General features: G+C 45.5%; 1 protein-coding gene across 5 annotated transcripts in view; it reads left to right on the plus strand.

Moving 5' to 3' along the window:
- Ubox5 (U-box domain containing 5) overlaps nt 1–12,798 on the plus strand; it is a 44,360-nt gene that overhangs the window by 27,055 nt on the left and 4,507 nt on the right. For 3 of the 5 annotated variants that reach the window (XM_026788476.1, XM_026788475.1, XM_013353203.2), the window contains exons 2-5: nt 2,273–2,569; nt 5,251–5,345; nt 6,125–7,307; nt 12,271–12,432. In XM_026788476.1, coding sequence (XP_026644277.1) covers nt 5,292–5,345; nt 6,125–7,307; nt 12,271–12,432 — 1,399 coding nt within the window. In that variant the 5' untranslated portion in view covers nt 2,273–2,569; nt 5,251–5,291. Of the gene's footprint in view, nt 1–1,050; nt 1,193–2,272; nt 2,570–5,250; nt 5,346–6,124; nt 7,308–12,270; nt 12,433–12,798 lie in introns of those variants that run through there. The other 2 variants (XM_026788474.1, XM_026788477.1) reach the window with 2 other exon arrangements.

Consider the following 12,798-nt stretch of genomic DNA (forward strand, 5'->3'; position numbering starts at 1 on the left):
AAACCCTGTCTCGAAAAAAAAAAAAAAAAAAAAAAAAAAGCATGTAGAATCTGTTAAAAATGTAAATTGAATTAAGACTAAATGGGGAAAGACAAAAATCTACTTAAAATGTTTCTCTCAGGTCTGGTGTGGTAGCACACTTGGAAAGTGGAGGAAGCAGATCAGTAGTCAGGTGTGTCGTTGCTGCATAGTGATCTTGAGGCCAGCTACAGGAGATGATTTACTATTGAATTATACTTTATCCTGTTTGAAAATTATTTCAAAGCAATATTATGCTCTATGACATAAATATTTTAGACAGATATATTTAAGTGCCAGGCTACAGATTTTTTTACTGCTTTTTCTTTATTCCTTTTTATTTATTTTTAATTTGTTTTTGGTGTTTGAGACATAGTCTCTCTACATAGCCCTGGCTGTCCTGGTACTCAGAGATCTGCCTCTAGTTCTGGGATTAAAGACTTGTGCCACCAAACTTGATTTATCCCTGCTTCATAGCAGCTGAAGTAAAGGACCCTTGTCATACCTTAATGATACTGAGTTTCTTGGGGGAAACAATTATTTTAATATAGAAAACAAGGGAAAAATTTCTCATGGATCTCAAAAGGAGCATATCAGGTAGAGTAGAGCATAATTGTCTTAACTTAAGAAAACTACGTCCCACTTTACTGTGGTCTCTGCACAGTGTTGGAGCAGTTAGGTGCATGCGTGTGTGCTGGAGTGGAAGAAGCTTGGTGACGTGAATGACTAGAGTGGTCGTCGAGATGGGCCAGCTGTGTCCTACTGTGCTAGTTAGTTTGGATAAACTTTACACAATCTAGAGTCCTCTAGGAAGACGGGAGAACTTACTTCAGTTGGGGAAATTGGGGCTTGGAGAGATGGCTTGGTGGTTAACAAAATAACTGCTCTTCCAGAGGACCCACCACATGGCAGCTTGTAACCATCTGTAACTTATGTCTCAGGATCTGAGATGCCCTTTTGGCTTCCATAGGCACCAGGAATTCATGTGGGCAAAACAAAACAAAAGCCTCCTGCCAGCTGTAGTGGCACACCTTTTAATCCCAGCACTGGGGAGACAGACAGGCAAATATCTCTGAGTTTGAAGCCAACTCATCTGGTGTGCACAGTGAATTCCAGAGCAGCCAGAGCTACATAGAGAGACCCTGACTCGAAAGCTAAAGAAAGCCTTTATCAGGTAAGCCTGTAGGCAAATCTGTGGGGTTTTGTTTTTGTTTTTGTTTTTTGATTAATGATTTGTGTGTGAGGGTGTAGCCCACAGTGGGCAGTGCCAGCCCTGACAGGTGGTCTTGGGGAATATAAAAAGCAGTTAAGTGAGCCGGGCGATGGTGGCGCACGCCTTTAATCCCAGCACTCGGGAGGCAGAGACAGGCCGATCTCTGTGAGTTCGAGACCAGCCTGGTCTACAGAGCTAGTTCCAGGACAGGCTCCAAAGCCACAGAGAAACCCTGTCTCGAAAAACCAAAAAAAAAAAAAAAAGCAGTTAAGTGGATTAAGTCGTGAGGTTTAGAAGCTGAGTAAGCTGCAGTACTCCGTGGTCTCTGCTTCGGGTTTCTGCCTCCAGCTTGCTTCTTAGTTCCTTTCCTGACTTCCCACAGTGATGGACTAAACCCTTTCTCCAGCAACAAAATGAATGCAGACTAATACGGTGCCATAGTTACTGTTCTATTGCAGAGGGAGACTCCATGACCGGGGCAACTTATAGAAAGAAAGCACTTAATTTATAGGAAGCTTACTTACAGTTTCAGGGGCTTAGGCCTTGATCATCTTGGCAAAGAGCATGGTAGCAGGCATGGTGCTGGAGAAATAGTTGAGAGCTCACAGTTACAGGTAGATAGAAACAGAGAGAGACAGAAATGGACAGACTGGACCTAGTGTGAGCTTTTGAAACCTCCTCCAGTTACACACCACCTCCAACAAATCCTCCTAAACAGTTTCAGTAGCTGGGACCAACCGTTCAAACATAAGCACCTATGGAGGCCATTCTCACTCAAATCACATATATAGCTACTAAACTATTTTTACACATTTTACATCTTCCAATGCTAGGAATTGAACCTAGAGTTTTACAAATACTACTCAACCTCTCTACCACTAAGCTATCTTTTCAGCCCTAATTTGTATTTTTTAAAGTTATTTGTGGTGCTTGGGATTGAACTCAGAACCTCATGCATGCTAGCTAGGCAAATGCACGTCACTGAGGTCTACCCACAACCCTAAAATTGTATTAATGTGTTACCATTTGTTTTTGCTATAGGTGAGGATCTTCCAAACTCCTGAGAAATCTGTGACATAGTAGTAGTATGGGATAAGATCTGTCACTACCAGGTGGAAAGCAAGAGGTGGCGTTGAAGCTGACAATGAAGAGAATTTAATGTGGATGGACTGGACAGCCTCTATGTGTTCCTTCCAACTCAGTAAGCTCTGCGGAGAAAGGCGGTCCATGGGCTGCTGTCCTAGGCTCAGGCTTCAGTAATGTTCTCGTGGAGCTGGCTACCAGTGACCAACTTGGAGCAGCTCTATGACTTTTGACTAGAAGGTTCTTCTTACACGGGTAAGGAGAGACAGTCGCAATGCACAGAGCCCATTAAAGTTCCCCTCGACTTGATCCAGTATATGTGGAAAGGGTAATCGAGATTTCCATGGGTCAGGCTGGGGAAGTAACTCATTTGGTAGAGTGCTTGCTTAGCATGTAGGAAATCCCTGATTTAATCTTCATTTCCACATAACAGTGTGGTGGCACGTACCTCTTAAAAAGTAGAGGTGGGAGGATCAGAAGTTCATGGCCTGGGCTACTAGAAACCTTATCTCAAAAACACAAACAAAACAAACAAAAAAGACTTCCACGTTCCTTTATCATACATTAATTTTTAAATTTTATGTGTATGGTTGTCTTACCTTCATGGTATTTGTACCATGTGCATACCTGGTGCTCGAAGAGGCCAGAAGGCACCAGATATCCCTGGACTGGAGTTAAAATTGGTTGTAAACCATCCTATGAGTATTAGGAATTGAACCTAGGTACTCTAGAAGAATAACCAGTGATATATATGTGTATATATATACACACACATATATATACACAAATATGTATGTATGTATGTATATATAAAATAACTTCTGAGCCTTTTCTTAGAAGCCACCCTAATTTTAATTCATTGAGTACTCTGGGCACAGGTGGGGTGGTGCAGCCAATAAAGGCACTGCCATGAAAGTCTGAAGACCTAAATCCTGCTGTTAGTAGAACGAGAGAAACAACTCCTGCCAAGTTGTCCTCTGACTCCCCATACACCCTGTTGCATGTATGAGCCTTATATGCAATATACATCCACATCACTTCCACCTCTCTCTCTCTCTCTCTCTCTCTCTCTCTCTCTCTCTCTCTCTCTCTCTCATTTGTTTTTCAAGACAGGGTTTCTCTTTGTAGTCCTGGCTGTCCTGGAACTTGCTTTGTAGACCAGGCTGGCCTTGAACTCACAGAGATCCGCCGGCCTCTGCCTCCCAAGTGCTGGGATTAAAGGCGTGCGCCACTGCTTGGCTTACAGGAGTTTCTTAAATGAAGGAACCTGAGGGATCAGTGAGATGGCTCAGAGGGTACAGGTGCCTACAGTACGAGCCTAAGCCTAACTACCTGCTTTAGAGACCTAGGACCATGTAGAGGTGAAAGAGGAAAATGTCTGTCCTCTGACCTCCCATGTGCTGTGATCTATGTGTCCTCACACACATCATGGATGTATAAATACACAGTAACAATTTTTGTAATTAAAAAAAAAAGGACTCTGGTATACTTAAATAAATGGACATAAATGCCATGCTTGTGAGGATTCCATGCCATGCGAGTGCATGATGGCACCCTCATGCTACATAGAGGCTGTAAGCCAAGAAAAGCACCCCAGCCGTCTCAAAAACAGTTTCCGACTCTTTCAGGTGTGAAAGGAAGCAATAGCAAGGGTTGAGTGTGCAACACCACTATGATTGTGTTCTGTGACCCTTCCCATTCACCACCACCGCCTTGTTATCTGCTGCTGTGCACTGGCTCCTTCCTGTGGGACCCTGCAGAACCGACACGCTTTGCCCATCTGTAGAAGTTAGGCTAGAAATCACCTTCTCCAGCCTGGAGACATGGCTCTGCAGCTGGGAGCGCTGGCTGCAGAGCACCTGGGTTCTGCCAGCACCACATGGTGTTCCACAACCTTCGGTAACCCTAGTCCCAGGGTGTCTGAAGCTTCTTCTGACACCCACGGTGCACAGACATACACTCAGACACACACATAAACGTTAAATAAAATATGTCTTTAAAAGGAAAGAAAATTATCCCCCTGAATATTATCCTTCATCAGGCGATGAAAGGAGACAGAGACAGAGACCCAAATTGGAGCACCGGACAGAAATCTCAAGGTCCAAATCAGGAGCAGAAGGAGGGGGAGCACGAGCAAGGAACTCAGGACTGCGAGGGGTACACCCACACTCTGATGGGGATGTTCTTTCAGGAATTCACCAAGGCCAGCTGGCCTGAGTCTGAAAAAGCATGGGATAAAACTGGACTTGCTGAACATAGCGGACAATGAGGACTACTGAGAACTCAAGAACAATGGCAATGGGTTTTTGATCCTACTGCACGTGCTGGCTTTGGGGGGACCTGGGCAGTTTGGATGCTCAACTTACTAAACCTGGATGGAGGTGGGCGGTCCTTGGACTTCCCACAGGTCAGGAAACCCTGATGGCTCTTCAAGCTGATGAGGGAGAGGGACTTGATTGGGGGAGGGGGAGGGAAATGGGAGGCAGTGGCGGGGAGGAGGCAGAAATCCTCAATAAATAAATAAATTTTTAAAAAAAAAAGGAAAGAAAATTGCCTTCTTAACTTTTCGGTGAATAATTTCCCCCATCATCAGTAGGACACAAGGAAAATGGTGGGACTGGGAGAATATACTAGAAGTTCTGCTTCTGCTCTATTTGCTCCTCTTTTAGATTCAACTCCTGAAAGTTTAAAACTGATCAATCATTGTTTGTTTGTTTGTTTGTTTGTTTGTTTTTGGTTCTCAAGGCAGATTTCTCTGTGTTACTCTGCCTGTCCTGGAACTTACTCTGTAGACTAGGCTGGCCTCAAATTCACTGAGATCTGCCTGCTTCTGCCTCCCAAATGCTAGGATCAAAAGCATGTACCACTATGCCTGGCTTTAAAGCTGAATTATAATGTATCTGGCTAATATTAAGTTTCACTTCTTTTTTTTAAAGGCTGTTTCTGATGCTTGGAAGCTATTCTTTCAGCCACAAAGATGGTAATAAATCTTTGCCTCCCACAGTTCAGACCAAGAATTCACTGCAATAAGGTAAACCAAACAAATATATACACAAAAATATGTAATGTGTTCTCGTGCTTTTCCCCATTTCCTGCCTTGTGTATGTGGCCTTGATTTAGGCTACTGTGTGCTCACCCTTGGATTCCAGCAGACAGCATTTAGACAAGTATTGGCCAGTCACGGATCCCAGAGCACGGCTGTGAGGTGCTCTGACTCTGTGGAAGATTGACTTACCGTCTTGTGTGGATCAATGGCACATGCACAGTCATAGCAGAGTAGAATCAGCCACTTGGTATCTCCTTTTCCCTCGCGCTGTCCCTCTTTCCCTTGCCCTCCCTCTCAGTTTTCTGTTGTTCTATTGTTGCCTTCTTGTTTGTTTTGTTTTTAAGGTTCACTTACTTTTGTCAGGTGTGGTGGCAAATACCTTTAATCTTAGCAGGAGGGAGGCAAAAAAAAAAACCACATGGTGACTCACAACCATCTATAATGAGATCTGGTGCCCTCTTCTGTGTTTTATATATATAAAATACTAGCTGTTCTTCTAGAGGACCCAGATGTAATTGCTAGCACCCACATGATGGCTCACAACCATCTAGTACTTCAATTCCAGGGGCTCTGATACCCTCTTCTGGCTTCAATAGGCACTGTATACACATGGTGCACAGACATACAAGCAGTCAAAACACCCATATACATAACATAAAAATAAATAAGTAAATAAATATCTAAAGTATTTTTGTAAGTGACAATTCTTGAATACCTGTTGTCTTCATTTGGATCAATGTGTCTTCTCTCTGTCATTAATCTAGGTGTCAGCTGATGGTTATGAAGTAGAAAATCTCATCTCTGAAGACCTCACAAAGAGAAGCCATGGCTTTAGGACAGAGTACTTCATTAGACCTCCAATCTATGTGACAGTTTCCTTTCCCTTTAACGTAGAACTCTGTAGGATTAATATAGATCTCACAGCGGGCGGATGCCAGAATGTCACTGGCCTGGAATTATACACATCTGCCTTATCTAACAGAGCTTCTCTGGGTTCACACGAGTGCTGGACTACAGACCCAATGGAGCTGTCTGTCCCAGACAAGGAGGCATTCACCTTGGTAGGCAAAGTCCTGCTGAAAAACCAGAACCACGTGGTGTTCAGCCACCGGGGCTTCAAGGCCAGGCCACCTTTTAGCCCAATGGAAGTCACACTCCTCTCTCCTGCTGTTGTAGCCCAGGAGCTCTGGAATAAAGGGGCTCTTTCCCTTAGCCATGTGGCCCATCTCAAGATCGGAATCACCCATGTGACAGGCAGTGGCATCTCTTGCATAAAGCGTTTAGAGGTGTGGGGTCAGCCAGCCAAGACCTGCTCTCAGGAGGTAATCAATAGTGTCTTGATAGCATCAGGAAGCGTGCCGAAGGACTTGGGTCTGCACACCCCAGCCTCGCCCATGGAGAGTGACTGTGACTCTGGGGGTCAGTCTGAGGGCCAGGAGCCTCCCTGTCTCTTGCAGGAGATGTCGGAGGTGGTTGATGATGTGCCTGAGGAGTTCCTAGATCCGATTACCCTGGAGATCATGCCATGCCCCATGCTGCTGCCCTCAGGCAAGGTCATTGACCAGAGCACCCTGGAGAAGTGTAACCTCAGTGAAGCTACTTGGGGCCGAGTGCCCAGTGACCCGTTCACAGGGTTAGCCTTTACCCCACAGTCCCACCCGCTACCTCATCCCTCCCTGAAGGCCCGGATCGACCGTTTCCTACTCCAGCACCCTATTTCTGGCTGCCATCTGCTTGGGAGAGCACAAACTGCATCAGCAATGACCCCTTCTGTCATTACCCTGCCCTCAAGGAAAAGAAAGCAGGAGCAGGCTGAACACAGCCTTGGCATGAATGCCGCTTCCTCTCCCACAAGCCCTCTGCTCTCACCCACTACCTCAGAGCCCACTGCTAAGAAGATGAAAGCCCCCAGTGAACTCGGCCTGACGGATATGGACTGTTCAGCAGGTAACTCCCCCGTGTCCATGACTCTGTCATCCCTGCCCTTCCTGCTGATGTGATGCTGCTGTTCTTGGCTTTGTGCTTTACTAACTTAGATTTATGAAGCTGGGGGCCATGCTGCTTTTCATTTTGTAGGGCATCTCAGTTTTGTCCTTGCTCCGTAGATAACCTGTAAGTCCCAAAGTGGTGTGTGTGTGTGTTCTCTTATTATCCTGAGATTTTTTTTTCTTCTTAAAATTTTATCTTTATTTATTTTACTTGTTTTGAGAGAAAGAGGGTTTTACTCTGTAACTCAAGCTTTGTAAAAGCTGTGTAGTGGCCGGTGTTGAATTGTGTGGATCCTCCTGTCTCGATCTCTTAGTGCTCAGACTACAAGTGTAAGCCCCACATCTGACTATTGGAGTTCCGTCTTCATGTTCTGTGCCCTCTTCCTTGCATTGGTGGACTTACCTGCTTTGTGTTCTCGATGTCTTTTCTAACAAGATCAATGCCTTTTCCTGTCTTGAATCCTCCATTCTGATCTGCTGGAAGGAGAAACAGTAGGTGCCTTAAAGCAGTCCATGTCTTCTTTCTGAAACCTCTATACGTCATGTGTCTGTGGGGTACGTGTCTAGTCTTCCCAGAGGGGATTTTTTTTTTTCTTTTTTGAAATGTTCTGCCTACATGTATTCTTACAGTCCAGAAGAGGGCACCAGATCTCATTACAAATGGTTGTGAGCCACTATGTGGTTGCTGGGAATTGAACTCAGGACCTCTAGAAGAACAGTCAGTGGTCTTAACCTCTGAACCATCTCTCCAGCTCTCCCCCCCTCCCCCGCAGAGGGGATTGATGGAAATGCACTGTGGGTCTCTCTGTCTCACTTACCCATGAAGTACCACAACAAAAGTGGCAGAGTGTGAGGTTGGAAGAAAATATGGTCGGTAAATGTGAGTGAGTTGTACTGTGGCTGAGTATAAGATTTAAGCTGCCTGGCTTTCCGCCTTTTCCCTCTGGCATTGCCAGTGATTCCTGGAAGCTGCGGTCCTGCCACCTCACCCCCCACCCCCAGGAGAACCTGGAAATGTCTGGTGTAACTTTTTCAGACTGACAATATGTGTTCTTCATTTGTTGTCATTTGGTTGGTTGGTTTGAGACAGGGTTTCTCTGTATAGACCTGGCTGGCTTTGAACATGGAAATCCACCTGCCTCTGTCTCCCAAGTGCTGGGATTAAAGGTGTGGGCCGCCATCTTAGTTAGGGCTTCTATTGCCGTGACAAAACATCATGGAAAAAAAAAGCAAGTTGGCCAGGAAGAGGTTTATTTGGCTTATACTTTAGCATTGCTCTTCATCACTGAAGAAAGTAAGGACAGAAACTCACACAGGACAGGAACCTGGAGGCAGGAGCTGATGCAGAGGTCATGGAGGGGGTTGCTGCTTACTGGCTTGTTCCCCATGTCTTGCTCAGCTTTCTTTCTTTCTTCCTTCCTTCCTTCCTTCCTTCCTTCCTTCCTTCCTTCCTTCCTTTCTTTCTTTCTTTCTTTCTTTCTTTCTTTCTTTTGTTGTAGGTTTGTTGTTGTTGTTGTTGTTGTTTGAGACAGGGTTTCTCTGTAGCTTTGGAGCCTGTCCTGGAACTAGCTCTGTAGACCAGGCTGGCCTCGAACTCACAGAGATCCGCCTGCCTCTGCTTCCTGAGTGCTGGGATTAAAGGCGTGCGCCACCACGGCCCAGTTTTCAGCCTGCTTTCTTATAGAACGCGGGAGCAGCAGCCCTCCCCCATTGATCACAGCTGGATCTCAGTGAGGCATTTCTTTAGCTGAGGCTCCTTCCTCTGATGACTCTGGCTTGTGTCAAGTTGACACGCAACCAAGCCAGTACAGCCACCATGCCCAGCTGACATGTTATTTTTGTAAAAGACAGGCAGATAAGAAAGAAAGGAAGATTGGAGCTAGAGAGATGGCTTATCAGTTAAAAGCACTTAAAGTTCTTCCAGAGGCAGTCACATCAGGGGGACTAAAAATCCTCCTGTAACTACAGTTCCAGGGGACCTGATGGCCTCTGGTCTCTAACCAGAACCTGCATACAAGTGGTAAACATAAACCCACATAGATGGGTGCACATACGTACATATAAAACTAAATAAGTAATTTTTTAAAAAATATTTATTATTTATTATGTATACAGTATTCTAATTGCTTATATGCCTACAGGCCAGAAGAGGGCACCAGACCTCACTGTAGATGGTTGTGAGCCACAATGTGGTTGCTGGGAATTGAACTCAGGACCTTTGGAAGAGCAGGCAATGCTCTTAACCGCTGAGCCATCTCTCCAGCCCTAAATAAGTAATTTTTAAAATGAAAGAAATATAAAGTGTCATTTCATCTGACACCACCTGAGCAGAAATTCTCGTGCCTTAATTAGGAAAATTGTCTCTAGATCTCTTATGGCAAAGACTGTTTTGAAAAATAGAATTTGGGATGTAGACCTAGAGAGATGGCTCAGCAGTACATAGCACTGCCTGCTTTCAGAAGACCTGGGTCCAGTTCTTAGCACCTACATGGGTGCTCACGGTCATCTTTAACTCCAGTTCCAGGGGATCTGACTCTCTCTTTTGGCCTCTGTGGGAACCAGGCAAACATATATGCAGGCAAACATTTATATGCATAAAAAAATTTTATTGCCGGGCACTGGTGGCGCACGCCTTTAATCCCAGCACTCGGGAGGCAGAGGCAGGCGGATCTCTGTGAGTTCGAGTTCGAGACCAGCCTGGTCTACAAGAGCTAGTTCCAGGACAGGCTCCAAAACCACAGAGAAACCCTGTCTCGAAAAACCAAAAAAAAAAAAAAATTATTTTAAAATAAACATAATGCAATTTAGAGCATGGCATAGTAGCACAAACCTTTATTTTAGCACGTAAGTAGATAGATCTATGTGAGTTCAAGGCCAGCCCAGTCTACATGATGAGTTTTGGCCCAGCCAGGAGTACACCATAAGAACCAGTGTCAAAAGAACCAAATCAAACAAAACCAAAACCCAACCAGAAGAAAAATCAAAGTTGGTCAGATCTTTAGCTTTTTTTTTATCTTCTTTCTTTTCTTTGGAATCACCGTTACAATGCATTGTGCTGATTGGCATTTAACTAAATAGACAAGGTTGGCCTCAGATTTGGGACAGCCCTCCTGCCTCTGCCTTCCAGTTTTGGAATTACAGGTTTATACCACTTTGTTTCACTCAGTAAGATTTTAAATGCCACGTTGAAACAAAGTAAAAGTTAGTGGGGTTTGGAATCTAAGATCAATTACAAGCTTTTTGTCGTGGGGTTGTATGTGATAACAGCTTTCGGAGTTAGAGCTCAGATCATCAGTGTCACTGTCTTAGTTAGATTTCTCCTGCTGGGATTAAACACCATGACTAAAACCTGCAGAGGAAAGGGTTCATCTCCAGTTCTCGGGTCACACTGCCCTGAATGACTTGAGAGCAGAGCCTGGGGGTGGAACTGAAGCCACAGTGCTGTCCTCCTTGCTCATCATGTCTTGTCACACTGCTTTCTTACCACCAGGGCCCGCCTGCCCGGGGGTAGCAACCTCCCCAGTAGTCTGGGCCCCTACATCAGTTATTAAGCAAGAAAAATTGCCTTTTTTCTGGCTGCCCTCTATAGACCAGACTAACCTCAAATTTAGAGATCCACGTTGTCTCCCGAGTGCTGCTATTAAAGTTGTGTGCCACCACTGCCCAGCTTAAATGGAGAGTTTTAGAGACAGCCTTTTGTTGAGACAGGGTCTTATAAACCTAGGCTGGACCAGAATTCTCTATATTAGGATGATTTTGAATTTCTGATTCTTCTACCTCCACCTCACAAGTATTTTGTGTGTGTGCGCGCGCACTCACATGCTCCCGCAGGTACTCATGTGCCATGCTGTGTGTGTGTAGGTCAGAGGACAACTTGCAGGGCTTAGTTATTCTCTTCCACTGTGGGTTGTGTGATTGAACTTGGGTTGCCAGGCTTGCATGACCAGCAAGCTCAAGACATCTGCCTGTCTCTGTCTCCCCAGCACTGGGATTACAGGTGTGATCAGTGCTCCTGGATATTTGACACAGATTTGGGAGAGCAGACTCAGCTCCTCATGCTGATACTGAAAGCACTGTGCTAACAGAGCTGTTTCCCTAGTGCTTGAGCTTGTTTGTTTGTTTGTTTGTTGTTTTTGGAGACAGGGTTTCTCTGTTAACAACTCTGGCTGCCCTGCAACTTGCTTTGTAGACCAGGCTGGCCTTGAACTCACAGAGATTCCCCTGCCTCTGTCTCCTGAGTACTGGGATTAAAAGCATGCACCACCACTTAGCTTTTCTTTTTTAAATAGAAAAGTATGGTAGCAAATGCCTGTATTTCCAGTATTCAAGAGGCAGAGGCGGAAGAATCAGCATGAGTTTGAGTTTGAGGCCAGCACAGGCTACATAGTGATACCCTGTCTCAAAGAAAGCAGGGGGAAGGGAAGGGAAATATGCTGAGGCAGAGGATAGAGAGTGTGGGTACTGTGCAGAGCTGGTGTCTGCTGTCTCATCATTTCTTGGGCCAGCAGGCAGGCCTTTAAAATGTAACACGGGCTTGGGATGTAGCTGAGAAGCAGGATGGCTGTCTGGAAGGCACAAGTCCAGGACTATATCCCCAGCACCACAGAATGAATGAGGGAAGGAAGAAAAAGGAGGTGCAGTTCTGTATCAAAGCCTCCAGATGGCTCTGTCCTGCACAACACTTTGTTTAGGGGAAAGTTAGAGAAAGCCTCAAGCTTTGAAAGCATTTTAGATGGGGAGGCGGCAGGATTCCCAGGACTTTGGCTCTTTGTTCTGCCTTCACAGTCCTGGGAGACACAGGAAGAGGTTTTCTTTATATTCACATGTCTGAAGTTGGAAGAGTCATTTTCTCGTCTTCCAAGAATGAGTAGCCGTCTCTTGCTGAGCCTTCCTGGATGTCATGATCTCTGTGTCTCCCACAGGTCCAGTGTCCCATGAGCAGAAGTTGTCGCAGAGTTTGGAAATCGCCTTGTCTTCCACCCTTGGCTCCATGCCTTCCTTTACTGCCCGTCTCTCCAAGGGGCAGCTCCAGCAGCTGGGCACAAGAGGGAGCAGTACTGCCAGGAGGCCAGACACTAGCTACGGTAATCCTCTGTGAGCCCTAGCATCTGCCTGTGGAGTATGCTGGGCCTGGTCTTCGTGTGCTGTGGGTCTGCATAGCCAGCCCGCTTATTGTAGTTCCCATTCTGGAGAGAGAGCCTTTCTCTGTCTTCTCCAGAAGGGTTTGAGGGGCTGCCTGGAAATAGGACGCATCACAGGCAAGACCTTTAGTTGACCTGTCATTCTGTGGACTCTGCCTGACTGTCCTTTACTGTAGGTTTGTTTTGATTTTTTTTTGACATGGGGTCTTGCTGGCCTTGAACTTTCCAGTCCCCAAGTGCTGGGATTACAAAGGTGCACACCACACTTGGTGCTGGGATTACAAAGGTGCACACCACACTTGGTGCTGG

This window comes from Microtus ochrogaster, unplaced genomic scaffold (assembly GCF_000317375.1).
Source record: "Microtus ochrogaster isolate Prairie Vole_2 unplaced genomic scaffold, MicOch1.0 UNK3, whole genome shotgun sequence".
In the NCBI taxonomy this organism is placed as follows: Eukaryota; Metazoa; Chordata; class Mammalia; order Rodentia; family Cricetidae; genus Microtus; species Microtus ochrogaster.